Source organism: Manis javanica, chromosome 6, assembly GCF_040802235.1.
Source record: "Manis javanica isolate MJ-LG chromosome 6, MJ_LKY, whole genome shotgun sequence".
NCBI classification, from domain to species: Eukaryota; Metazoa; Chordata; class Mammalia; order Pholidota; family Manidae; genus Manis; species Manis javanica.
This window is the reverse complement of record NC_133161.1, coordinates 3164194-3190011: the sequence shown is the minus strand read 5'-3', so window position 1 is coordinate 3190011 and position 25818 is coordinate 3164194. Positions and strand designations below refer to the sequence as shown.

At 48.4% G+C, this 25818-nt stretch overlaps 1 protein-coding gene across 4 annotated transcripts in view; it reads left to right on the top strand.

The window, feature by feature from the left end:
* Positions 1-25818, top strand: part of DPP6 (dipeptidyl peptidase like 6) — an 863884-nt gene that overhangs the window by 334639 nt on the left and 503427 nt on the right. Inside the window, exon 1 of one of the 4 annotated variants that reach the window (XM_073238159.1) lies at positions 12897-13006. The exons of the other annotated variants lie outside the window; for them this stretch is intronic. Coding sequence (XP_073094260.1) covers positions 12956-13006 — 51 coding nt within the window. The 5' untranslated portion in view covers positions 12897-12955. Of the gene's footprint in view, positions 1-12896; positions 13007-25818 lie in introns of those variants that run through there. 4 annotated transcript variants of the gene reach the window in all.

Sequence of the window (25818 nt, the reverse complement as noted above, 5' to 3'; positions counted from 1 at the left end):
AGTAACAATGACACCAGCCATGGTGAGCCTTCATGAGCACCCGCCATATGACAGCACAAGAGAGGCCCTCAGGAAGCATTAGCGATCAAACGCCGGCACTGCCCAGTGACAGTGCTATGGTGCCAATTTTTAGATGAAGAAATCAAAGTTTAGATAGGTGAGTTGGTCAGTTATATTTTTCTAACAAATGATTGAGACCCAACTTGAACTGCTTTTATCTAAAAAAAGGTCAAAGCTATGGATTGGGCCGGAGCATCTTCGGGATGGTTTGACAGGGACTCGGTGAAGCTCTGAAGCCTCCTCTGTCCCCTTCCCCCACCTCACTCCCTCTGCTGCCTTCTCCGCTTGGGGAATGAGAGGACATGGCCACCTGCTATCCTCAGGTCTCCTGCAAAGAGCAAGAAGGCTTCTCTTCTCCAGCTCCAGTTTGGAGAATCTCAGGCAAGAATCCTATTGACCTAGCATAGATCCTACGCCCACCCCTTGAAGCAGTCCTGTGGTAGGTATGTGGTGCTCGGATTGGTCCTGAGTGATCGGACCACCCTAGGCAGCGGCCTGTGGCGCACAGCCCATTGCTGGGAGAGGGAAGGCACAGGATGCGTGAGCACAGAGTGAGCTGACAGGAGACAGCGCGTGACCCTGGTCACCACTTCTACGTGCCACAGAACCAGGTGTTGCTAAGCCAGATTCTGGGAACCTGCGTTCCAGCTCCAGTGCCATCATGTGCCTGTAGAAAGATTATTTTACTCTCTACAACTCAGTTTCCTTAACTTTAAAATGGTGATGATAGCATTTAACTCACAGGTTAATAGATTTGGTTATTTGGGCAAATTAAATGAATTAATGCATTACAGCAGCACTAGTACAAAGGAGATCTTCACTCATGTTAGCTATTGTCACCACCACCACCATCACCGCCACCGCCGCCACCACCGTCACCACCACCGCCACCACCGTCATCACCATCATTGCCATTTGTTGTATGACCATAAGGAGCCAAGTGTCTTGTCCAAGATCCCTCCAACAGCTAATGAGTGAAGCCGGGACCTTTATCAAGGTTCAGCTAGAGCTTATTATGCGCGATAGCCTCTTCCTCAGAGTCCCCAGCCCTTAAACCCCGCACCCCTCCTTCATTTTGTAGGTTGTGCTGATGTACCGCTGGAGCCACACTCAAAAGCCATCACAATGTGGCTCCAGTCAAAGCCATCTTTGTCGCAGCTCACGGAGCGCCATCCCGACCATGGGCATGGCTGGAGGCACGGCTGGAGGCCCCTCCTGAAAGGGCCCACCTCTTGGAAGCCATCGCCCTGAGGGGTTCAGGTTCCATCTCCCGAAACTCCTCTCTACATCCTGCCTGTTATCCTTTACCCCTGAGTTGTTAATCCTAAATTTCTTCTGGCCCACCCCTTGGCCACGCTGCTTAGACTGTCCCCCGCTTCTCAAAGCAGCTTCCCTGTAGGTCCGTGTTGTTGTCTGGATGCGGCCGTTTCTGTTTCCTTGTCCCAGGCTCTTATTTACACAGGGGCTCAGAAGTGGTCTTTGACCTCAGGACCTGTATAGAGACTCCTTATTTGTTATAATTTATTATCCTAGGCATTGCTTAGGTTTCTGATAAGAGCTGGCTGCCTGTGGCTGACCTTTGCCCGTGACCATGGCAGGGGAAGGGAAGAAGGAGGAGCCTAAAATGCAAATGAGCAAGCCGCAGATACAGATCATGCCAGAACAAAATTTTTCCTTCTAGACTCTATGACTCAGTTCATCCTCTGTCACTGGGTCAGCATCTTATTTTCCCCCAAAGCCTGGGTTTGTATTGCCAAAGTCACTTTCTGACTGGGAGAATTGGTTGACCAATATGACTGGACTCATTGATGTTTAATCAGTGGTTGGCTCATGCTGAGAAGAAGTGGCCACACCTTTGTGACAGCACGGCCACCTTGGAGCCTCATGCCACGCCCTTCTCATCCTGCCACTGCTGGTATATGATGACAGAACCAAATCAATTTATTTATTGGCCTACAGCAAGAGCCGTGCTCTCTGAGTCTGTAGGTAACTGGGCTTTCCTTTGATGGCCTTGGGCTGGTCGGCTGACTTCTTTGGGCTTCCTTTTCTCCTCTGTGAAATAAAGGGTGGGGCCATGTGGTTTCTAATGGCTCTAACATCAAAATGTTCTAAACAACTCTGCTGCCCATGTAGTGCCAATAAAGCTGGAAGTAGTTTGCCCAACCTCCGACCCTGGGAAACTCTAGGAGCAGGCACTGGTCCATCCTTGTGTACTGCTGTCCCTCCTGGCCCACCCCAGCACCTGGCACGTGGTAGTTGTTGGCTAAACATGTCGGATGACCACGTAGCCATGGCCTTTCACTCCCCGAGCTGAGCTGTTAGAGTCAGTCATTCGCAGTCATAGTCTAGAAAAGCCCCTGAGGGGCTCTGCCTCTGTCCTCAGCACCTCTCACTTCCTTCCTTCACAAGACCCCGCTTGATGGGTAGGGGGCTGTGTCTGAGTTCAACTGAGTCATCTTTATGTCAGTTTCAAGAGCTCATGTAAATCAAGCATCTGCTTGAAGCCCATTACCAACCACAGCTGCAGCCTCAGGCCTAAGAGGGCAGCACATGCCAGCAGACCAAAGCCTGACCTTAGCTGAGAGCTGTGTGCCAGGTCCAGGGAAAGAGCACTGGGCCTGGAGCGCTGCCCAGCCCCTCCGTCTACCTTCACTCCCCAAAGAGCAGCGTCCTTGCCCAAACCAGGGACCTCAGGGGGGAAAACCCCCCCACTCCCTAGTTTTCTCATCTTACTCCATCCAGGATGGTCATTTCTCTCGTGAGCATATCTAACATTGGTAAATTATTTTCTATTTTTCCTCACTCACGTAATGAACAAATTCAGGTACGCGTATTGTTCGCATTGTACAGATGCACACGGTGGAATGCAGAGAGGTATGTGACCCAAAGAGAGCCCAAGGTCCAGTCTCCTTTGGCTTCTGTCTCCCGTTAAAAAGGGCCTGCCTCCCTCTGATCGAGCCACATTCCAGTATTTGTACCGACACCGTGCCACTTCCTCCCTTCTTCCCTTCTCCTGCTGCAGATACTTTGTGAGCATTAACTGTGTGCCCAGGGCGCTGAAGCACGTGGAAACAATGCAGGGAAGAGTAAAGGAAGAAATATCTAAACAAGAAGATAGCAAGGAGCAGTAAGGGCCATGCTGAAAAAAAAAATTAATGGGGAGATTGCAGGTGACTTCAGGAGAACAGGGCTAGGGGAGCAGTTGTTTGAGCAGCCTCCCGCGGGGGGATCGGGCAGAGAGGGTTCCAGGTGCAGGGAGATGCACTTTGCATTGTCATCGGCTTCAAAGATCTGCACCTAAGAGTATGTAACCATGACCTTCACTCTTGACCTCCTTGCCTTGGGTAAAGTTCATTTCCAAGCCTTGGACCACAGCTTAGGCAGTTAGCATAGGCAAATATACTTAATGGGATCAGCTCTCCCAAAGCATTGACACCACTGGGGTTGGAGGCTTTCACAGAAGACATTATTTACAAGTGTGTCTTCATCACAAAATCCATTTTGTTTGTTAAAAATCCATAACAGGAACAGAACTGTAACAAAGAACAGGCTATTTTTGCATTTAGGAACACTTGTTAGGAGTAAATGGATTTCCTGGTTGGTTATGTTAGAATGAATCTCAAATCCTAACTACTTTCATTTCTTTGACGGGAATTTTGGCAAACAGTTCATTTCTTGGCCTAATAGAAGTTCCTGGTTGATTTATCCCTTTAACAATAACATTACCCATATTTGTACTTGTAGAACAAAAACTGTCTCTGATGGTGCCAGCATGAATCAAATGGAACTCATCATCATTTGTTTTAAGCAACGGCGATATAGTAGAATGAGTAAGAAAATTCTAAATGAAAAGTATGGATGGGATGCCCATCCAGGCGGGGTGGCTGCCTAAGAGCATGGGCACCACTGCCCACGTTAGCTGTACCCGGTTGCTGTGTGTAACCTGTGCGGATCTGGATTCTGAAACTCCAAGTGTAAATCCATTAAATGATGACCTCCTGTTGTCTGTGCCCCTGGAGACGGCTTTGTTGTTTCAGATGCTATTTCCCACACATGCCTCCCTATCAAGCTTCTGGTCATAGATTATTTTTAAAAAAATTAACATTTTTCTTTCGGTGAGAGAAGAGTGAAATGGTTATGACCAAGGAGCCAGCATCAGGCTGTTTCAAGTGCCAACTGCACCACCGCCCATTAGCTGCATGACTTTGAACACATCTCCCTCTCCCAAAGTTCTAGTTTCCACAGTGGAAAAGCCAATAGTAAGAATACCAACCTTCAACATGGTTGAGGAGACTTAGATGAGCTGATGCACTTATAGTGGGTGTCACACTTTGTGTGTGGGGGGGAGCTAAAACACACATTCAGTGCACCATCTTTACCATTTTAAATGTGCAGCTCCGTAGTGTTGAATATATTCTCATTGTTGTGAAGCAGATCTCCAGGGAAGGGTGCATGTTTTTTCTGGAAAGACCTATGCTGGGAATTAACCTTTGGCACTTACACATGTTAAGAAACTGTCATCACTAATTACAAAACTAAGACTAATCCATCTTGGCATGGAAGAGGGGGCCTGCCCACGTTCACAGACCCATCGGGGTCTGTGAATGTTTTGTTTTACTGAATATTTTCTTTATCATCATCTCTTCATTACTGTAAGCCTGGCTCTTTGCAGGTAAACCAATATCCTCAAGGTCAAACGACTTATTTTAATATGTTTCACAGGGATGCCTGTAGCGAAGACAAGTTGCTGATTCGGCTTCTCAGGTCCTGGCCTCCCCTTCGCCCTCCCCACCAGCATCTTTCATTTCTCCTCATAACTTCTTCCCCATGTCTCTCCTGCCTTTTCCTTTTCCTTCCTGCCTCTCCTCTCGTCTTTTCTAGAGCCCCTTCTTCAATCCACTGCTTCCTGTTTAACTCAGTGTGATTGAAATTGACATTGATTTGGCCAACTGGACGTGCTTAGAGCTTGATTTTCAAATGAAAACAGTACCGCGCTCTGGTGAAGCCGCGTGGAGAGCGTAGTGGTGACGGAGGTGTGAAGGCGGTAGAATCCATGGCCAAGGAGAGCTTTTGTCCACAAAACTACATCTCTGAGCTTCCTTTTGGCAAAACCAACTAAGGAAATAAATTATTCAAGAACGTTCCAGAGGATTCTTGCTGGCTCCCAACCTCTGAAACTAAAAACAAACATTATGTCCAAGGCATTCACTTCCCTGTGGAAAAAAAGGCTTCTGGTTGAATTTAGGTTCAATAGGGCAAAACCAGATTAATTTAATTTTTATTTAGTTTTAATATCATGTAATGATGGAGTTGTTCTCCAGTTGAAGTGTCTCATGCTTGAATTATTCTTACTATTTAAAACTGCCTGGCACATAAATGGAGTTACTGACCTACCACGGTAGGCAGGATTGTGACTCCAGGGATTTCTGTCCCCTGGTGTTAGAGCCCTGGGTGCGTAATGGTGCATGGAATTATCATTACTAAGGGGCCTTCTATAAGGAGGTTATCTTGGATTACTGGGTGGATTCAGGGCGATCGCATGGGCCCTGCCAACAGAATGAGTTTGGAAGCAGGTTCCTCCCAGAGCCTCTAGGAAGAAACGAAGTCCCACCAGTGCTTTGATCTCCATGCTGTCTGACCCTGAACAGCAAATCCAGCCCCACTGTGTGGACTTCTGACCTACAGAGCTACATGATGACAAAGAACTACTGCTCCAAGCCACTATGTTTGTGGCAGTTTGTTATGACAGCAACATAAAACTAATGCGCCACCCTTCCCTGGTGGGTCGTCGGCTTGTGGCTGGTGCCCGCAGGAGGGTAGGTTGGTATCGATTCACTACAGCTCTTTGCGTCGACTGCTTTCTGGCTGTGGACAGGGTCCATAGCTGAGGTACGTGTATGTTTCGAGAGTATCAGTCATGGAACAGGATGGATTGACAGCTCAGAAATATCTGATGAAATTCCTTCTTAGAAAATATTCCAACCAAGAGACTTGAGTGAAAATGTAGGTTTTGATTCAGTTCTGGTACCAAAGGACTGTCTGGAAGCCAGTTGCATTCCCTTGGAAATAAGTTCAAAGTGCGGAATTCTGTAGCTCTTCCAACATTTGCTGAATCAGAATCTCTGTGGATGTGAGTAACAAATGTGCAGCGCTGATGAGCTCTCGGGCTGCTACCCACATCGGAGAACTAAAGCTGTCCTCCAGGGATTTCTGAGCAGCCGGTTAGACCCAGTGGATCAGGGAACTGATGTAGTGAGACCATCTTCAAAAATATAGAAGTGAATGGAAAAGAAAAGATAAATCAGAATGCCTTACAAAGTGCTAAAGATAAATAGGTTAGGTGAAACGTGTGTGTGTGTGTGTGCGCACGCACACAGAGTGAAACATGCCTCTAATCTGAGCCTGTGATTCCCAGACCTTCGCCAGGTTTCCTCTAGTTAACCAGGCCCCCTTTACGGAGACCTCATGGATGGGGCTCTGTCAGCTGCTGCGGGGACTCCCGAGGACACGCTCCGCTCCAGTCGGGGACCTCCTGCCTGTGTCAGTGGAAAACATAGATGGCGTTCAGTGGAGAACAGTTTATTTTCAAGCATTTTGCAGAGGCATGTACACGTTCAGTATAGGGACCTGGCTCACTGTAGGTGTGCAGAAGCACATGTCCCCCACACAGGACAAGCTGTTGATTAACATAAAGACGTCTCTTCAGAGTTAGCTGGGAGACCATGGTAAGAAAGGACGCTTAAGCAATGAAAGGTGGCATATTATCTGCCTTAAATAGAGGTTTCAGAGGAAGATAAGAGAAAAGCAAAAATGCCTGTGTAAGTTTATACAATGGAAGTAGAAGTGAAGACATGGAAGGGAGGGAATCAGACTAAAGCTAGGTACTGGGCCCAGAGCTGCAGACCAAGGGAGGCGTGCCACAGGCCCCCTACTAAGGACCCTGCCCCCGAGTGGCATGGTTTAGGCACTTGGGAATACATCCGGCTAGTGGTTTTACACAGAAAAGGGACATCCGCTCCCCTCTCCCCTTTTCATAGGAACAGCTCTGATGTGAACAATGCAGACTGGCCCTCCCCTTGCCCAGCTCTGTCTGAGATGCCCGGCAATGGTGTGATAGCGGCGGTGCTCGAGCCCTGAGTGGAGTTCTTCCAGAGCTGAGTATAAGCCACAGACTATATGGAAAACATTATTCCCTTTGCCGCTTGGCAGTGGAGAGAAATGAGGCCTGGAGAGGTGAGGCTGGCCCAGAGCTGAGGCATCAACACTGAGGCCCTGGCCCCGGGCCCCCAGGCCCCCAGGAAACCAAGCTGCCTCACTCCTTTCCCGGCCAGGGCGCTGAGAGTAACACACCCTGGGTCCAGATCCTGAGAGTAAATTTTAAGTCTTGATACTTAGTCCCTGCAGAAGGTAGAATTTGCACATCTCTGTTCAGTAAGCTTTGAAGAACAAAAGGTCATTGCTAATATGAAGATAAAACCTTTATGTAGATGGCATCCTGCAGTTACTGCAGGGAGGTCAGCATCCCCATCTGGGCAGGAAGCGAGGAAGTCTGGGGGCAAACTCGGAAGCACCCTCCGGGATCGCCCCGCCTCTCCAAGTGCTTTCATGCCGACCATCACTGTTAGTGTTTTTTCTTTGGCTCCTATCTCCAGTCCCTGACCACAAAGCCACAAGCCACAGGAAGACAGGAAAGTACACCAAATGGGCCTTCTCTACCCTTCCCTGGCAGACATATCATAGATTTAATAAGCCCTAGATGCTTGCAGAAAGCAGCTCTCTGAGAAGCACTAGGCGGGGGGGGGACGTCTCTGGTTCAGTGTTTGCAAGAGCGACAGGAGCTCTGCCGACTGCAGAACCTCACACGCAAGCATCTGCGCATCGAAGGACGTCGTGGCCATGGCTTCACCCTGCTCCGTGCAGCTAATATTTATCTAGAACTTGATGGTTTGCAAAGGTCCTTGCCCATAGATTTCCTATGTCATTCTGTGACTGCTCCTTACAGTTTGTGTCAGGGGGCCAGCTTGGGAGAAGGAGGTGGGAGAACTTTTAGAAGCAACAGGAGAAGAAATCCCCTCAGACCAGGAGGAGAAGCTGGCATGGAGCTGGAGCAGGGGTCTGCGCTGCTCCACGAGTGAGCCCAGGCGAAGAGGCGAGACCCCAAGGGTCAGGCCAGCTGGTGCCCCTCTGGAGGCTGGGGCCTGGGCTTTTAGGCCCTCAGCCTGTCCAAAGAGTTCTGTGTCCCAAGCCTGCACAGAAGCAGCGGCTGCCACAAGGAAGAAATGATGCAGCATGCATGATGTCCTGTAATCCGTGACAGCAGGCCCGGGTCCCTCCCCTGTGCTCTGATGCTGTACGAACCCCCAGGACCCTGGAGCAGTCCTGGGGAGGGCCCCCTGGTGGCGGATTAGCCTGTTGCCACCCTGTCTGGCAGAGCATGGCATTCAGATTCCACTTTGTTATGGGGAAAGTAAGGAAATGCCCTATTCTCACACACCTGAGCTTGTAGGTTCCAGGCAGAGCCAGGAGTGCGAGCGGAGCGTGCAGACGGCGGTGCTGTGTGTCCGGGTGGAGTCCGAGTGGCTGGGGAGTGGAGAGCCCTCCAGGGCTGCTCGAGTCAGAGTCGAAGCTGTGAGTTTGAAATGGCTGTTTTACAATAGAAGCCATAGGCCTATGTATTCTGGAGATAAATCCTTGATTGCCTAAAATTCAGTCCTTACCCGTAAAAGTGGTTGTTATTTCATGAATGTTGCTTCTGAAAATCAAGTGATATGTTACCTAGAGTTATTTATACCCAGAGGATACTACAAGGCTCTTGTTAATCATGACCTGCGCCCTCCGTGGCCGCACACACCTCCCTGGCCACCAAGCCAGCCCCAGTGATGGCCGTCACTTCCCTTTCCCCCTAAATCAAAACCCTACTTTTGTCGCAAGGCTTGTTTTAAGTCTTATTCGTGGCAGGAATCACTAATGCTCAGGGAAGCTGGCCTGAGTTTACATCACTTTCATCTTTTGAAAGTCAAAAAACTATATTCATTGTTGTTAATTTTCTGTGTAATCTCCCATTGCATGATATTTCACATGGCTTTGTAATCACTTTGAGTATATTCACTTTATACCCTTTGAATAAGGCAAAATTAGGTGAGGACAGACTCATTTATTTGAAAACCAAAAATCATTAATGTTATTTTTCATAAAACTTAAACTAAAAATGACATCACAGTCCTTGATTTACCAACAGTGTCATACATATCTGGACTCTCACAAGAGGATTCTGACTTAAAATATTGAAAAGTCTTTTTATAGAGAAATATAAGGAAGTGTGAACATTTACAGGTAACTTATTAACAAAATATTTGAGCTAAAGTCAATTTTTTAAAAACTTCAACAGCTGTTTTTCTTATTCCACATGCTGAAGTCCACAAATATCCTAGCTTTTTCCAAGTGACATAGATGACAAAAGTACAAAGACTTGGAAAGAACACAGAAAGCAAGACAGAATCTAAGTGTTTTTGGAAGCTTTGCATTTGCATAATGAAGTATCAAAAACATGCATTTCTCACCCATATTTTTCAGTGATTCAAAGTTTTTCTGATGCTTAAGTTATCCACAGTCTGTTTCCAGGGTTACAAATCCATCATGCCTACCTTTCCAAAATTATATAAATTCAAGTTCACGTTATTTTTACCAGCCATCAATGAAATATTAATCAGCTCTTCTTGGTCTTTAGGCCACAGATCTTACTTACCAGACTCTTTAAAGGGGAAAGACGAGGCACTCTGCCCGTTCAAATCCCTTGGCTTGGAATAATTTTGTCAGCAGTACCGATTCCTGTAGCTCTCTGTGTTGCTTAATTTTTTACTTAAGTGGAAAGTTGAAGAGACCTACCAAGTATTAACTCATTATATTTCCATATTGACATCATCAATAGACTACATCCAGATCTGCTATATTTGACTCCCAAACACAGAAACACACCCCTTGAAAACTGCTGTGAGAGCTTCTGAGTTCCAGTAAACCTTGAAGCTCGTAAGATTATGACCATTTTTTTCTCTTGGTTTTCCATGCAAAGTAAATAACATACTGTCTTTCAGACGGGAAGGAGATGCTACCCTCCAGACAGTGGTGACATGGCATAATTTGAGAAGCATTGAAACTTCTCCCCACTCCACCCCACACCTATCCCGACAGTGGATCTTTGCACAGCCCTGGTTTCAAGTGAGGCATCCCTGTTTCGAATATGAATGAATGGCCTTAAGAGTGACAGTCTGTCAATGATCATATCAAATACAGGTCGTGAGTCCTCTGTCCTCTCCATTCAGTGGCCAAGGAACCAACTTGCCACACCTAGATTTCCTTTACACCAGTGGCAGAAAATGGGCAGCTTTATTTTATGAAAATAGTTAATATATAAGGTGCTATATGTTTATAGACACTCAGTGGATCCCTTGCATCTCTAAATAGACTTAAATCGTGACTCCTGGCCTTTTGAAAGTGTTCGAGTCGTGAAGAGCTCAGAACATGCATCTCCCAGGGATGGTGGCTGTCCGTCTGGCCTGCTGAAGGGTGGTGCTGCCTGGGTTCAGGAGGACGGATGCACTGACCTTTTCACTGCATGAATTGCAAAGTACTGTCACATGTCAAAACTTCAAAAAGTATATTTGGGTCTAAGTATTGATTGCTTTGGGAGAAGACAACCCAAGGAAATAGGTTTATAAGTTGTAACCGTCAGGATAGGCTAGTTACACTCATTAACAAGCCCAAGAGCTCCGAGGCTCAAAAAGAAAGGTTATTTCTCCCTAAGGCCAGTGTCCATTGCTGGTCTACCGGGGGCTCTGCTTGACACCCCCTCACCACCGGCACCAGGCCAGGGTGGGAGCTCTGGGGTGTCCCACAAGTCGCACGGTGGAGGCTGCTTTCTTCCTTCCAGACTCCGTGACCAGAGCCACCACCTGTCTCCTTCCCACCACGCGGGGCCAGCAGTGATCGTGTGACAGGGACCCAGAGGTGGGGAGCCAGACATCCGGCAGTCAGCTCCACTCCACACGGTGGGTGACCATAAAGCCCCCCTTGGAAAGGCAGCCATCAGCCTATCTCCAGGAAGGAGGTGCCCCTCTTATTCCGGAGTGTTTTAGGCATTCTCTCTCCATGTGCTCGGATCCCATATTCTCTTAATTGGCACATCTGAAGTCCCCCTTCCCTTCCCCAGATCCTGCTGCTCTTTCTTCTGTGCCCGCAGCGATGCCTTCAGTTCGAAGGCTGGGGTCTCTCCCGTGACTGCACGCTGGGAGTGGAGAGGAGGCTGGCTGAAGGCTGAGGTGCCGTTGCAGGGCTCCCTTCCCAAGCCCAGAGCCCAGAGGGCGGCTTCCCGGCGGCCATGGCCCCTGCCTCCCCACCCCCCGCTTTCTGGCCCTCCTCACTCTCCTGTCTCTCTCCAGCACTGGCCTCACCCTTTTTGGTTTAGTTAAGCTGATTTTATCAGGCTCTTCAGTTCATTCACTTCAGCCCTGCATCTAAGCCACCTTTTCTGTGCCTTACTCTCTTAACACTAAAATATCCTAAAACAAGACAATCCCCCAAGATCGGTGTCCATTCACTGCTTCTCTGTGCTGATCAGCAGCTCTCTGGGGCTGAGTTGCCCGCCGAGGGCCTGACAGCAGGGAACAGAAGGTGCGTGCTGCTGAGAGGAGGCCCTGCTTGGGTGAGGCTCTGCCTCGCAGAGGCACCTGAGTGTGAGTGACCTACACGTGTTCGGTCCCGCCTGCCAGATCTCTGTCCTGGAAGAACCACCTCCTAGGAGTTGCTCTCCAGGTTGGGGGCTGGGACCTGGGAGGGCTCTGGGGCCACACTCTACAGCTCCTCAGCACTCGTGAGGCCCTTGGCACTGGGTGGGCACAGCGCCAGCTACTCAGGTGACTGTGGCCCATCTCTGTCCTTGACAAGCTCTTGGTCTCAATGGCGTGTTGGTCTGTTCCCGGGAGAACAGCAGATACTTAAACCACTGTGACCCTGGACTGTAAAAGTCACAAGCACAGAGTTGGCATCTGGCTCACACCTTTGTACCCACCATAGTGCCAGGCACAGAGTCAGTGCCCAAAAGATATGTGTTGAGTGAATCAGTGAGCACCAGGGCTGTGACAGACGTGGCTGTGATGAGCTGTAGGCCTGTCCATCTGCCCGTTGCTTTTCTCAGGTGGGGGCACTGAGGTAGTTCAGCGGGCAACTGAAACATCCTCCCCGATATCCAGCTTACTTCCACTCTGAAATACCTATCTGCTCGTTAACGGAAGAGTAAGTGAATAATGGCCGAATCCCTATTTCTCTGAGTAGATGCAATCAGCATTTACCATTTATTAGGAATCATAGAAAGAGTAGAAATACCTCTATGTGTCCCCCAATATTCTAGACACACATCTGCCCATGGTCAGAACCAAAATCAAGAAGCAAAGACCAGCCAAGGGGCAGAGGGGACCCTCAGCGTGGGCAGACTGACCATTTTGAGCTGAGATAGACATTCAGTTTCTCTTTCTCAACCATAATACAGTCTTCAATCTGGCCCATGTGAAGTAAGACAAGGAAAGCAGGGCCATTTAGAAAACACCCCCATTTCTCACCAGGCTGCTCTGGAGGCATTCCCGAGTCTCGCCTCTGCCGACATCAGCTTGCAGTGGGGCATGCCCGCTCCCCGCTGGTCCCCTGGGCTGAGAACGTCGTGTGCAGCCATTGGCTGCTTTCTGCTGAGCGGTGAGCTCTGTGGTTGTTGGAAAGCAGCATGAAAAGCCAGGGAGTGTCTCCGATCGCGAGAATCCCTGGGCACTGGGCTTCACTCTGCTTCAGATCAGTCGTGGGAGTCCCACTAACGTCCTAGCTGCAAAGGGCTCGCCTCCGACCTGCAGGGATGAATGCTTCCAAACTGCCTGGAGTGAACAGACTGAAGCAGTTTTGGAGGGTGAGTAAAAGGATACAAATCAACTTACTGGAAAAAAAGTTTATTTTCTGAAAAAAAGAAAGAGCTAGCCGCCGCGGGAGATGTGTGGTGAGGCCCTTGCATTATTTTGCAAAACTCCCACTGGGAGATTCAACCATGCATGTCTGATGCGTCGCCAAAGGGTCAGAATTTAACTTTAATCTGTAGCAGACGCAGCCAGCAGCCAGCCAGCGCAGCTCCGGGTGTTCACTCAGAGCAAAAGTGGCCTTGAAGACACAGGTCAGCACAGGAGCCACGCTATGGCGGTTCACTGCTTACTGTCAGCTGCCCACCAGCCAGCACATTCTGATCAAAGCCTCTGGGAACCGTGTTGAATGTGATGGCTGATAGAGAGAACCGTGAAAATACAGGCTCTCTGTGTCTTCAGTTCAGACTATATAGTCTATCAGAAGCCCTATGTGACTAGCAAGAGAAAAGCTAAGAAAATCTCAAGCTTGGTGGTGCACTATTAAAGCATGAGAAAGTACCGGGGCAGCTGCAGTCACAAACCATTCACATGCCCGATACCCACTGCAGGCTGTTACCACGATCCCCCCCGCAGCGCCATGAGCACCAAGCTGGCCTAATGGCAGGCGGCTTGTGGCGCGGCAGCTCTGGCCTCTCCTCACAGAAGGATAAAACACCAACGGGGATCCTTGCTTATTTCCAGTTGTCAGACTCTGGATTCAGAGCAATGAGTAAAGACTTCTGGATAGTTCCATGGATTCAGGAGATGTATGTTCATGCTGCATGTCTGGACCAGGGTGTTTAGGGCCTAGGAAGGGATGAATGACCATAGGCCAATTTTCAGTGACCCCTTAATATACACTGCAGAGCTGGAATAAAACTGTGGGTCTGTTTCCATCCTCCTCTAATGTCATTTGGTTCTATAACGTCTTTCTGTATGCTAGTATTAGGGCTCTGCTCGTTAGAAATCACGGCGTTGGGCGAATAAAAAATAGGCGGCAGCTAATGCTTGTAATGCATTTCTGACTACAGGTGAATGGCTTTTCTTTCTGTGTGAAGCTCTAAGCCATTTCAGAAGGGCTTGGGGGTATAGATGTGCTTTGTCAATCATGAGTCATAGTATCTCTTCGTTTGAACTTGTAATCATCAGGCCATGTGAGGTTGCCAGTAATTCTGAAATTACTTCTCAAGCAAGAATCTACATTCAACTGGGTACAACCAAAACAATTTCTTCCCAAGCTAAAGCACATTTGTAGTATATAAATGGGTGTTCCATCTGAGTCAAAAAGAGCATGTTAGAAGCATTTAGATGATGAAATCCATAGAAGTACCATGTGCACCTCACACACCACTGGGCCGCAGGTCCGCCGACCCGCTGTGTGGTTCTCACCCTCCTGGCCTTCCTGATAACCTTCCCTTCCCATCTGTAAAGTAAGTGTTCCCTCTGTCTCTGAGACTTAGTCTGTGCACATGGAAACAGCTTACTCTGTGCTCCAGATTCACCAAATAGCTGTCTACACTCCGTCTGAAAAGGTCTGATTGAACTTTTAGTTGTTAGAGGACTCTTAGAACCAGAATATCTTACTGAAATCATACTCAGATCTGGCTTCCAGACTCCGGAAAGTTCTTTCTCAGAGACATCAGGTGTAAAAGAGCAAAGTCACGGGTGGATATGTTGATGCTCAGTAGGATAATTTGTATTTTCTCCTTCACAAACTGAGCTTCATTTAGCCAATGGCACCTGGAATGATCTAAAAATGTATTGCATAAAACACCCCAAAGCTTCAGACGAACCCTCAGGAAGTGTGCCTGAAGGGAGACCCCAGGGCCGTGGGCATCCTCTGAGCAGATTCTCTTGCGCTGTATGAGGCGCATGGACCCCCACACTCACAGCCCCACGCTGGCCCCGTTTGCGGGAAGGGGGCCTCAGTTCCATATAGAAAGACACCGGGATTTCACTGGCCAAAAATCACGGTGCAGATAAGGAAGCACATTCTAAATAATCTGAGGAAGTCCTTAATTATTTAGGGATGGGGAATTTAAATGGGTGATGTAATTACTGTGCAGTCTCAGTTCTGAATTGTTCATTCCCTTTTTCATAGTGGTTTTATGCTAATAACTCCAGACAGTTGATTATAAAATTTTTAAAAATCAGACCTAGATTAGAAAATGGCTGCAAAGAGAGGATTTAAAGGCCTCTCCATGGAGGGGCAGCTGTGCAGCATCGACTTCACACAGCCAGGGCTGACCATCTGGCCCCCTCCGGTCTGTCCGTCCTGCGTCCCGGGTGTGTGTCTGCCCCTCTCAGGGTGGGGGCTCCCTGGGGTCCCCCAGTGCCGCTACATGGGCCACTGAAAGCCCTATGTGTTCAGGGCTACTCGGAGCGAAGCCCATCTGTGGTGGCCCGTAGCCAGGGACCCCGTGCTGGGTGTGGAATTTCATAGTCTGGGCTTTGGGTCCTGGCATGAAATAGAATTTATTATACCACTAATTTGTGCTCATTTAGTGGCAGTCTTACTGTGATTCCAGTAGCTTCTGTAAGATTCTGGTAGCTTCTGTGTATTTACATATTTTTATTGGTAGCAAGTAGAAATGAGAGCCAGGGCTGTTTAAACACACCCAGGACTGGTCTGCCTGCCGTATTCAGAAACGGTGAAGTGGACTCACCACCTTCATCGGTTTTGCCATTTAGACGGCACACATCCAGTAGATAAAAGACTACTTGATTTCATCAGAGAATCTTTAAATCCAGTTACTGGATACTGAGGGAAGGCATTTAATTCAACAGATGATTGACAGCAGAAATCTGTGTACCAGGAAAGCCGGTCCAAGTTTACTAGAGGAGAAAAAATAGATTATTCCCTACTGTGGACTTCCTATGATTGATTATATACATGGAATAACCCAAATTTGAACATTTGAGAATAACCACACCTGTGAAGGGCAGGGTGACTTAACAGAGTGATGGGCAGGACACAAAAAATCGCAGGGAATTCCCATCTTTTTCCATGGTTTTTTGCCTGGAGCAGTCACTTTACCTCCTTGTGAGTCCATTTCCTCACCTGTAAAACCGAGGTGCAAATCAGATCAGTATGATTCTCTGTCCAGAGATCTACGCAGCCTCCCAGAAAGTGTTGACTGCAGAGCCAGGCCCCACCCCACGCCAGTAAAGTCCAGATCATGGCGGGCGGGGCCCACGACGTCAGTAGGTTTTCAAAAGCTCGCAGGCCATTCTGATGCACATCCAGAATGGAGAGCAGCCGGACCATCTGCAGGTCCCTTCCGGCTCCGACACTCCACATACTGAACTGGGTCCGAGGGCTGTTTCCCAGGTCCGTTAGTGCTGTGGTCGGGAAGGTCGTTAATATTCTGGTTGTTTCAGGAGATGATGAGCTGAAGTGGTCGAGCAACAGATGCAAGGACTTTCTTTACCCCCCAAAGTGGTTTTTCAAGTAAAGGCTTGGAACACCCTGGTGTGGACACTGTGTCCAACAGCCATTGGAATTTCATTCCCTACTGGGGTATTTTGATCCTATGAGCAGTAAACTCTGGTTTCAAGGAGATGAAACCAATACAAGTAATACTTCCTCCCAAATGTAAGCCTGTCATTGTTGCTACTGAGGTCTAATGAGGTGTTAGGTATGCAAAGATTAATAAGACCCAGTCCTTGTTATAATTAACTTAAAATCTAGTGAAAGGGAGAGGAGAATAAATAGTGGCTGTGTGTCTTGGAGGTATCTAACTCTGATGTTGCTCAGCTGTGCAATTTTCTAGTCTCCAAAACTTTGCTAATGCAATCAAAACTAGAAGGAAAACCCCCAACCCATGTAAAGGCACATGTTTTGTGGTGAAATGTGCCTGCATTTCTTGACATCTAAAAAGCATACACACAAACCTGTACCACTGATACTGAGAGCACAGTCTCTGTGATCATGTTCAGCAGACATATGTACGCATTTACATATGCAAACCTACATTTATGCATTTCAGTGGAAGAAGAAAATACACGGGGCGTGTCACACATTAGGACACATGCCTGACATCCAATTTAAAGCCCTTGCTGACCTTCAGCTCCTTGCCGAGCAGAGCAGGCACCCCTGGGGGACACCAGTGCATGGGGGTGCTGGGCTGCTGATATCCAGATCACCCCCACTGCTGAGGGGCCCAGGGCACCACGTGGCGGGCTGGCCCCCGCCCCTGCTCAGAGCCCCTGCTCAGTGGCTCTGTGATGTGGGAGGTCCAGGGCTGCACTGGTGCATCTTGAGGAAGGAAAAGACTGCACATTAGCCTCCTAAGATCGTGGAGTAAATGGCACCATTACACAGATTGACACCAGCCAGCTCCCATTCTGCCCCCACCCCCTGTGTCCCTGGGGGAGACCCTGAGGCTGTTTGTCTCTCTGTGGTCTTGCTCTTATTTAAGTGAGTGTCTTTCCACACAAACCAGACCAACTGCTTTCAGCACTTGGAAGAAAACAGACAAAATACACTACACATGACCATTTTATTCCTCAAAGTCTTTATGATTCAAACAACTGACCATACTTTGCAGGCAGGTGTTGTGACGTCAGGTAGACCCACCCACGGCTCTTTATTTGGCCTTGACTATTGTCCCTTTGGAGAAAGTTCTCCATTTCTTTTTGACCAACACTCAAAAATTATTAATTTGGCTCTTTATTCATGGACATTAAAAGCTGGAGGTTAATAAATATTTTATGATCCTAAAGCTCAAATGCAAATCTGATTGATGCTGAGGGTTGAAGAACTGAGGGCCGGGAACAGGCCTCTGCTTTCCAGAATTTGCCAAATCACTGTGAAGGGGGCTCTCCCAGAGTTGCCAAGCATGTAACTAACATGGGCCGGAGCAGGAGGTCTCTGATGGGAGGCACTGCCCGGCAATCCTGGTGCTGCCCCGAGAGGTCTGCAGGCAGCTGGAACCTCACATTCCCTTCTCTTCTGGGTGAATTTGGCTGGAATTCCCAACAGAAGAAAACAGAGTTGAGCGTAAGGCCATTAGCTCATCCAGTAATGTTGAGGCTGCAAACACATATAGAGCAGCTCTTTCTTCTCTAAAGGTGAGGGTTCCTGGGCGAGAATGTATTTCTGAAAATCGGGTGTTAATCTTGGAGTAAGCAGGCAAGTCTGTCTTGTACCCACTGCCAGTGTGAAAAGAGCTTAAGTATACACTTAGTTCATACTGTGTAATTTTTTCTGCAAATTTGCTCAGAAACTCTGCTGCAGTGTTGGTTTTCTTTAAAGATTTTTTCCCTGCCCTTAGTAAACCAAAACAGACTATTTGGGTTTGCTATCGATTAAGCAGACGGATGGACCTTTCTGATGGGCTGAAAGAACAGAACCGGGATGAGTAGGGCCAATTTCTTCCAAAGGTCTAAAAACCACACAGATTCACCTTGTGTGCTGGCAAGAGCCGTTACTTCTTAAAGAAAAAAGAGCATCAGACAGGTTTTTCATGGGATGGTCTTTCCAAGAACAACCTCCAACCAGCAACATCGTCAGGAAGGCTGCACCGCCTTGTGCTCAGGTAGGAACCTGGGAAGCTTCTATCATCAGGCATTTTGAAGGAAAACATGCTGAATATTTTATAGGGGGAAACGTTCATAATGAGATGCAAACACTCATGATTTGTCCAATAGCTAATAACCAAAGAGCAACTTGATGGGATGGCAGCGAAGCCCGTGAGCGAAGCTGTGATGGCGGGTCTGTTGGCCCTGCATTGTGAGGGGAGTGATTTGCTGGGTGGGGTTCTGTGCTTAGCTTACTGGTGCCATTTTCTGCATACGTTGCTTGGGCCAAGTCACTAATTGGAAATTATCAACATACATGTAAGATTTTTAGAACATTGCAAGTTAAACATGGTCATTGACATCTTCACGAAGAAGAGGCTGATGGAGATTGACGGTGCTCAGCAACAGGAATGTAGAAAAGCCTCTTCTGGAGGCAGATGGACTTACTAAGGTGATGTGAGTGGCTCTTTAATACCTTATCACGGTTGCCTTATCTGTACGGCGGTGATAAGATGAATTACCCAGTGAGATTTTGTGAGAAGCAAATGGGGCCACAAATGCCATGTGCAAGCACAGGGCTGTCGCTGCACAGCAGAGGCCGGTTTCTCTTTTCTCTTCCCGGGCAGTAGCCCGTGTTTAATCCCCAGCTAGGCAGGTGGTCTGAGGGTGTGTGTGCTAAGTAAGTACCCGTTGGATGGAGGCACAGACGGACAGATGAGGAAGGAAGGAAGGAAGGAAGCTTACATCCAGCTTATGTCTGCATTAAAATTCATGATGGAATACGAGTCATTAGATATTCATCGAGGCTCTTTTTAATCAGTTTGCCTGTGATGCAGCCCATTGCTGGTATTAAAATTACCATATTATCTGAAGACATCAGAAAAGAGTCCTTTCCTCTGTTGTCTTTGTTCTTGCCTGGCCCTTTCTAGGAATATTAGCATTATTAGGTGGCTTGGTTATTTATTAGCTGTTGTACGTAGACATCACACATGCATTGTTATTCACCTTCAAATTTAAGATAGCCCCCTGATGTATTTATTTTTTATTGGAATATAGTTTTTATTGGAATAGAGTTCCATATTGGAATATTATATTGGTTTCATATGTGCAATATAGTGACTCTATAACTATATACATTACTAAATTCTCACTGTGGTAAGTGTGGCTACCTCCTGGTGCTGTAACAAGATGCTACCGTATTGTTGGTTATATGCTCTATACTGTACTTCCATTCCTAAGACTAATTTATTTTAGAATTTGAAGTTTGTAGCCCTTTCTCCCCTTCACCTGTTTCACCCTCCCCCCATCCTCTCCCTAAGGTAACCAACAGTCTGTTGTCAGTATTTATGGGTGTGTTTCTTTTTGTTTGTTTTGTGTCGTAGAGCCCACATGTAAGTGAAATCATACGGTGTTTGTCGTTCTCTAGCTGACTTATTTCACGGAGCATGATACCTTCCGGGTCCATCCGCATCGTCGCAAATGGCAACATTTCCTCCTTTTATTACGGGAAGCCCTTTGATTTAGGAAGTGGAGTCTTTCTACTCTGCAGTTTATTAGTTAGGAAAAGAAGGCGGGATAAAAACCCCAAGCATTTAACAGGAGCCTTTTAGGGGAGAGACGCTCGCGGGTGTCGTCTCTCGGCCCCGAGAGTCCGTCTACAGCTGCAGGTACGCGGAGAGTGAGGTGCAGGCGGACCTAACAGCGCCTTTTAGATCACCATGCCTTACCTTTGCAAAGACTTTAAAAACAAAGTCTCCATCTGGGGAGGCAGTTGTCTTTGAATTTCTTTTTAATATTGAGTTTCTTTTTTATTTTTTTTTTCAATTGTAGTACCTGCTGATAGCATCGTCTATTTCCTGCTAAAACTTTTTTCCTATTTGATAAACCCACCAACAAATAATAAACTTCTCCCACCTCTAAAATCCCCCACATTTGATCCCTGCAAAAGTTATCTAATAACCTAGTTACCCCCTAATCTATTAAACATTTCAGTTCCTGTTTCTGGGTACCCGGCATGACACAGGCCCTGCTGGATGAATTTGGATACAGGCGTGCCTGGGAGGTTAGCATAAGAAAGCCGAGTACAGTGTGTGAAGTCCAGATGAAAACAGGGATGAGGGGGCTCTTGAAATTCCCAAACGGGGCAATTTATTTTGTATGGAAAGCACTGAGCTTGGAGGAAGACCACCAAGAGGAGATGTTTCAATTAGATGCTTAAACCTCGGTAAAAAACAAATAAAAATAAATTTAAAATTCCCATAGAGACCAAATGACATTCAAGCAAAGGAAAGACTGTGATCTGGGACCTCACAACATGACATTTCATAGAATCTCATGCAAACAAGAATAGTCCACGCCAGCTAGCAGGGAGGGGTGGGTGTGCCTGAGCAGGCTGACCCAGCCAGGTGGTGGGCACCGCGTCATGCTCTGTTCAGACTGTGAGGTCAATAACACTTGGAGACAATTTTCCACTATGCACATACATTTAGGTGGGCAAACTGGAGGGTCTTGGGTGTTTTTACCTGCTGTAGCCACGGAAGAGCCAACCAGCTACACATATGGCTTGCGGGAGTCCTTGCTTCTGGCTTTTACATGCAATTTCAAAACCAGATTGAAAATGTTGGGATGATTTTGCTGTAAATAAACAGTACATTATACTCTTAGATCCTTCCCGAGGTCTGCTATTGAGCACTACCTGTGTGTGCAGACATGTGCTAGGAATCTTGGGAGTGAGGGAAGAGACAGGAAAAAACAGCATTCCTGTGTGCAATAAAAAGGTTCCTATTTTACTTACCATTTCCGAATATTTTCCATCTGATATTATATTCTCTTGTATTTTTCACAGAGAGGCAGGAGTTGGATGTCTGTTGGAGCCATTGTGGGGTAGAATTTTAAGCAGAGGGGCTAAGTCTTGATTGAAGCTTTGAGTGGTGGGAACATTCTAGTAAACAGAGAAATTGGGTCGAGGGACTAGGAGGAAGCCAGTGGATGCGGGGGTGCAGAGACAAGAAGGCCTAAGTCTCCGGCTGCACAGCAGAGCAGAGGCTGCAGGTTACATGTGGCAAGAAGGGTAAACAAGTTTGAAACGGTGGGTTGAGGCATGAGTGTGGGAAATGCTAAAACACTCTGCTCTTCCCTCGGTGGCCTCAGGTACCTGGTACCTCCCTTTACTGGGAGACAATGGCTGTCCCCTGGGGGATCCTCCATGACTGTGAAGGACAGAGAAAGAGCCACATCGCTACCAACCTTCCCAGCTCAAGCAGAAATATTCCAATAAAAGCAAAGCAAAACAGTGTCTTTCTCCCTGCTAGGCAGGTCGTGGGGGGCCAGCATCCCAGCATGCCCCTGCTCGGGGGTGCGCACCTCAGAGGGATGGCTGCCTCGAGGGCAGAAGAGAAGTCCAGCCTTCTAGCCTCTGAAGCGTGATTATAAATACGTCAAATAGCAACTTCTCCCTGCAGGAGGACATAGCCCCCAACCTGCGTGGACGCTGATGAAGTCTAGGAAAACGGACTGCTCCTCAGAGCAGCTGCTCAACTTCAGAGAAAAACTCTGCACCCCAATGTCTCTCTCACCTGGATGAGATCCTTTTCTTTCTTAAATGTTTGTCATTATGGAGCTTAGGGACCCATCCCATGTCCAGGTGCTGTAACTGCTAATGGTGTTTGAAAATTCAACAGATCATTTTCTTATGATAGTCAGCTTCTGTATCTTTGTAGGCACAAGGCTAGGAAACAGGGAAGTGAAGGTGTCCGTGGAGAACAACCAGAGGGTAAAAAAAGGACTTAACATAAAAATCAAGACTAAAAGCTATGGGTCATATACATATAATTCTGATTATCTTTTTGAACACCTTTATTGACAGGAAGTGGCATTATTTAAAGCGTACAGTTTGATAAGCTTTGGTATATGTGTACATCTTGGAGATCAACCCCACAATCGAGATATGAGCAGACTGTTACCCCTAAGATTAGATTAAATAAAGTGTTCTTCATTCTTGACCTTCTCCAGGCAACCACAGTTTGCTTTCTGCGTCTAGATGTTAGCTGTGCATTTCCCAGAACCTTCTATAATGCAATCAGATAGCACACATTCTTCTGTCAGACCTCTCTCTCTAGGCCTGGGAATAGGTGGGTAGAAAGGGTAGGAATAGTTCATCATGGATTTGTGTGCATTTTCTGAATGAGGAATGTTCCTGAAGATCTTTTCTTGGACTTACTTGTCATCCATGTATCTTTGGAGAAGTGTCTGTTTAAGTCTTCGGTCCATTTTATAATTGAAGATTTGTGGGTTTTTTTAATTATTGAATTTTGAGAGTTGTTTATTTAATCTAGACACAAGTCCTTTGACAAATACATGATTGGCAACTATTTTCTCCCAGATTATAACTCTTTTTCATGCTCTTAACAATGGCTTTTGATAAATGAAAGTTTTTCATTTTGATGATGTCCGATTTACAAACTGGTTCTCTTAGGCTCTTGCTTTTGGTGGCAAACCTAAGAAATCTTTGAAAGCTTTTTTCTCTGGTTTTCTTCTAAAAGTCTTAAAATTTTAGACTTTAAATTTAGGTCTATAGTCTGTTTTAAGATACTTTTTGTGCGTTGGGTAAAATATGGATTAAAATCCTTTTTTTCTTTTGCATATAGATATCCTATTGTTCCATTTCTTGAAAAGACTACCCTTTCTCCATGAAATATGGCTGTAATGCAGCACACTCACTATAAACGACCTCCAATGTACGCCAGGAAGGCTCGGTTCCAAGTGTAGGCCTCTGGGCCACTCTGGAGGGAGACAGAGGCTACTGTGGGGGAAAACTGCGTCAGACCACACATCAGGACACTTTTCTGTGACGCTTTCTGAACTTGGTGTGTTGAGCATAATGCCTGGTTGGCTTATTTGGGGAAAGGCTGTTTGAAAAATACCACTACCTGTGGACAGAGGTGGCACTAGACGCCAGAAAAGTGGCCACACTCCACCCAAGCACCCGGCAGCTGCACCCAAAGTGAGCTTCCTGCCACTCGTCACCCCAGGTCATTGTCCTGCCCTTGTTAGGTGCTATTTCTAAAAGCACATTCCATTAAACCACTCCATTGTCATTTATTAGAAACCTCTGACTGGTCCTTCATCCTCAAAATGCTAGAGGACCTCTGAGTGTCCCAGGCTTTCCCCCACTTTTCCTTAGGACCCTGTGCTCCAATCTCCCTTGTCATCACACCCTTCCGGGTCGAGTGCTTGTGCAAGGCGTGGCCTCTGCTGCCTCAGCTCTCACTTTCCGGCCTGTGGGTGAGGACGTGCAGCGTCCCCCATGGTGCCAGTCCCTCCATGCTCTGCGCCATCAGGTTGCATTCCTGTCGACCCCCTCAGGCTGAAGCAGGCAGCCTTGCCCTGTGGCAGGTCCCCACCCAATGGCCATGGGGGCTGGACCCCTGCAGATCCGCTCTAGCTAGTACAGCATCCTGCTTGGAGGGGCTCGGACACTCGCTGAAGGAGCGAGTAAATGAAGTGGGTGGATTTTTATGCCACTCCCAGGCACCTGAGTTTCTTGGAGTGCCTTTACTGGAGTGCTGAATGTGGGTTTTGTGAAGACAATTACCTTTCAGTGGAGGAGAGCATCGGCCTGTCTGCCCTCCAGGCGCACCTGGGCCCCAAGGCCAGAAGCCAAGTCTCCCAAAGGCCTTGACGGAGATTACCTGGAGCCATTGCGCCCGCACACCTCAGCCCATCAGAAAGCGGCAGGGCAGCCCCCCGCTGTCGGGACAGAGACCGGCCCGGGCAGGCCCCGGGGGACCTCCCTTAGCGCCGTCCCAGCCCGCTTCGTCCGCCCTTTCGGTGAGGCCCCCACCTCCCTGAAACCCAGCTCTCTCCTGGTCACCCTGTGGCTTCCCGCCGGGTGGCTCCTGGCCCAAAACGCCCTGGGCCCCGAGCAAAGCCTCCCTTCCCCCGTCTCATCTCCAGGTGCCCGTTTGAGGGCCCATCTGCGTCTCCTCCTCTGGTGGGAGCTCCACCTCCGAACGCACAGCCCTCGCTCCCGCCCGACGGTGGATCGGACCCCGCGAGCCGCCCCGAGCCTGGTGGTGCGCGGGCTGGGCTGCGGTGTGTCTCCGGGAGCCCCGCAGGGCCCCAGGTGACATGCGGTGGCCCTTCCTCGGCTGTCCTATGAGAGCTGGGGGCCGAGGGAAGAGATTGTGGTGACCAAGCACCACCTAGGTGAGGCTGTGACCACAGAGATTTCCTGGGAGAAGGAGAGGGTCCACGGGGCGTAACCAGATGCCAGCCTCCTTCCTTCCGGACAGGAGGCACCACGTGCGTCCGTGCTGCCCCCACCCCGGCCCGGCTCCGTGCTGAGCACCCTGCCCAGGAGCCTGCCCGCCCCTCCCCTCAGCAGGCCCCGAGCGCAGCCCTGAGCTGTGCCCCCTGCAGCCAGAGGTGCCCACCGGGGGGAGGAAAAGGAAGCAGCCCCGAGCTGTGCCCCCTGCAGCCAGAGGTGCCCACCAGGGGAAGGCAAAGAAAGCAGCCCCGAGCCCGTCTCCTGCCCGCTGCGCTGGCGCTGTGGTAGCGAAACAAAGGACGGTTGGAGGCCATCCCTGCCAACCCGATTCAGTCAGCTTTATCTATTGACGATGAGGTACTGCAATGAAGCCCTTTTGACATACCAGTATTTCCATGCCAAGATGCCCATTTATTTTAAATAAGAATCAATAATGTTCAATTAATATAGATTATGTCACCAAGCAGTTAATTCAGGATGTCATTGCTCCGTAGTTTATATCCTGACCGAACTGGGCCTAATAACACCCACCTGGACGGCCGCACCGCCAGGATGGAAAAGGGCAGAGGGCCTCTCCCCCGCCCCCCGACCTAGGACTGCAAACCGCCAGGAGCGGCGGGCGGGCATACGGCCTCCCTCCCCGGAGGCAGAGGGATGAGGCCCTGCCTCTGATGACGACGCTGGCACCCTGGGCAGGCGGCAGAGCCATTCGGGGCGTTACGGATGGGGTCCATGCTCACAGCTGAGGGGCTGGAATACGGGCCGGACAGTGTGGGTGTCCGGACCCCGCCGCGGCGGAGCGCAGAGCCCCTGCGTCCCCAGCCGCGCTGTGTGCAGATCTCAGCTTCCTTCTTTGTGAGCTCGGTGCTTTTCCTGACCCGCAGACGGGGCTTGCTTTGTGCCTTAATGTCGCCTTTCTCCTGTTCTCCGTCACTTGGGCAGAAGGTGGGAGAGTGGACAGGTGCGCCCTTTGGGTAATTTCTCTTCTACTACTTTAACATCACGCCCACTGTCTAGGCATTATACAGCTCTGAT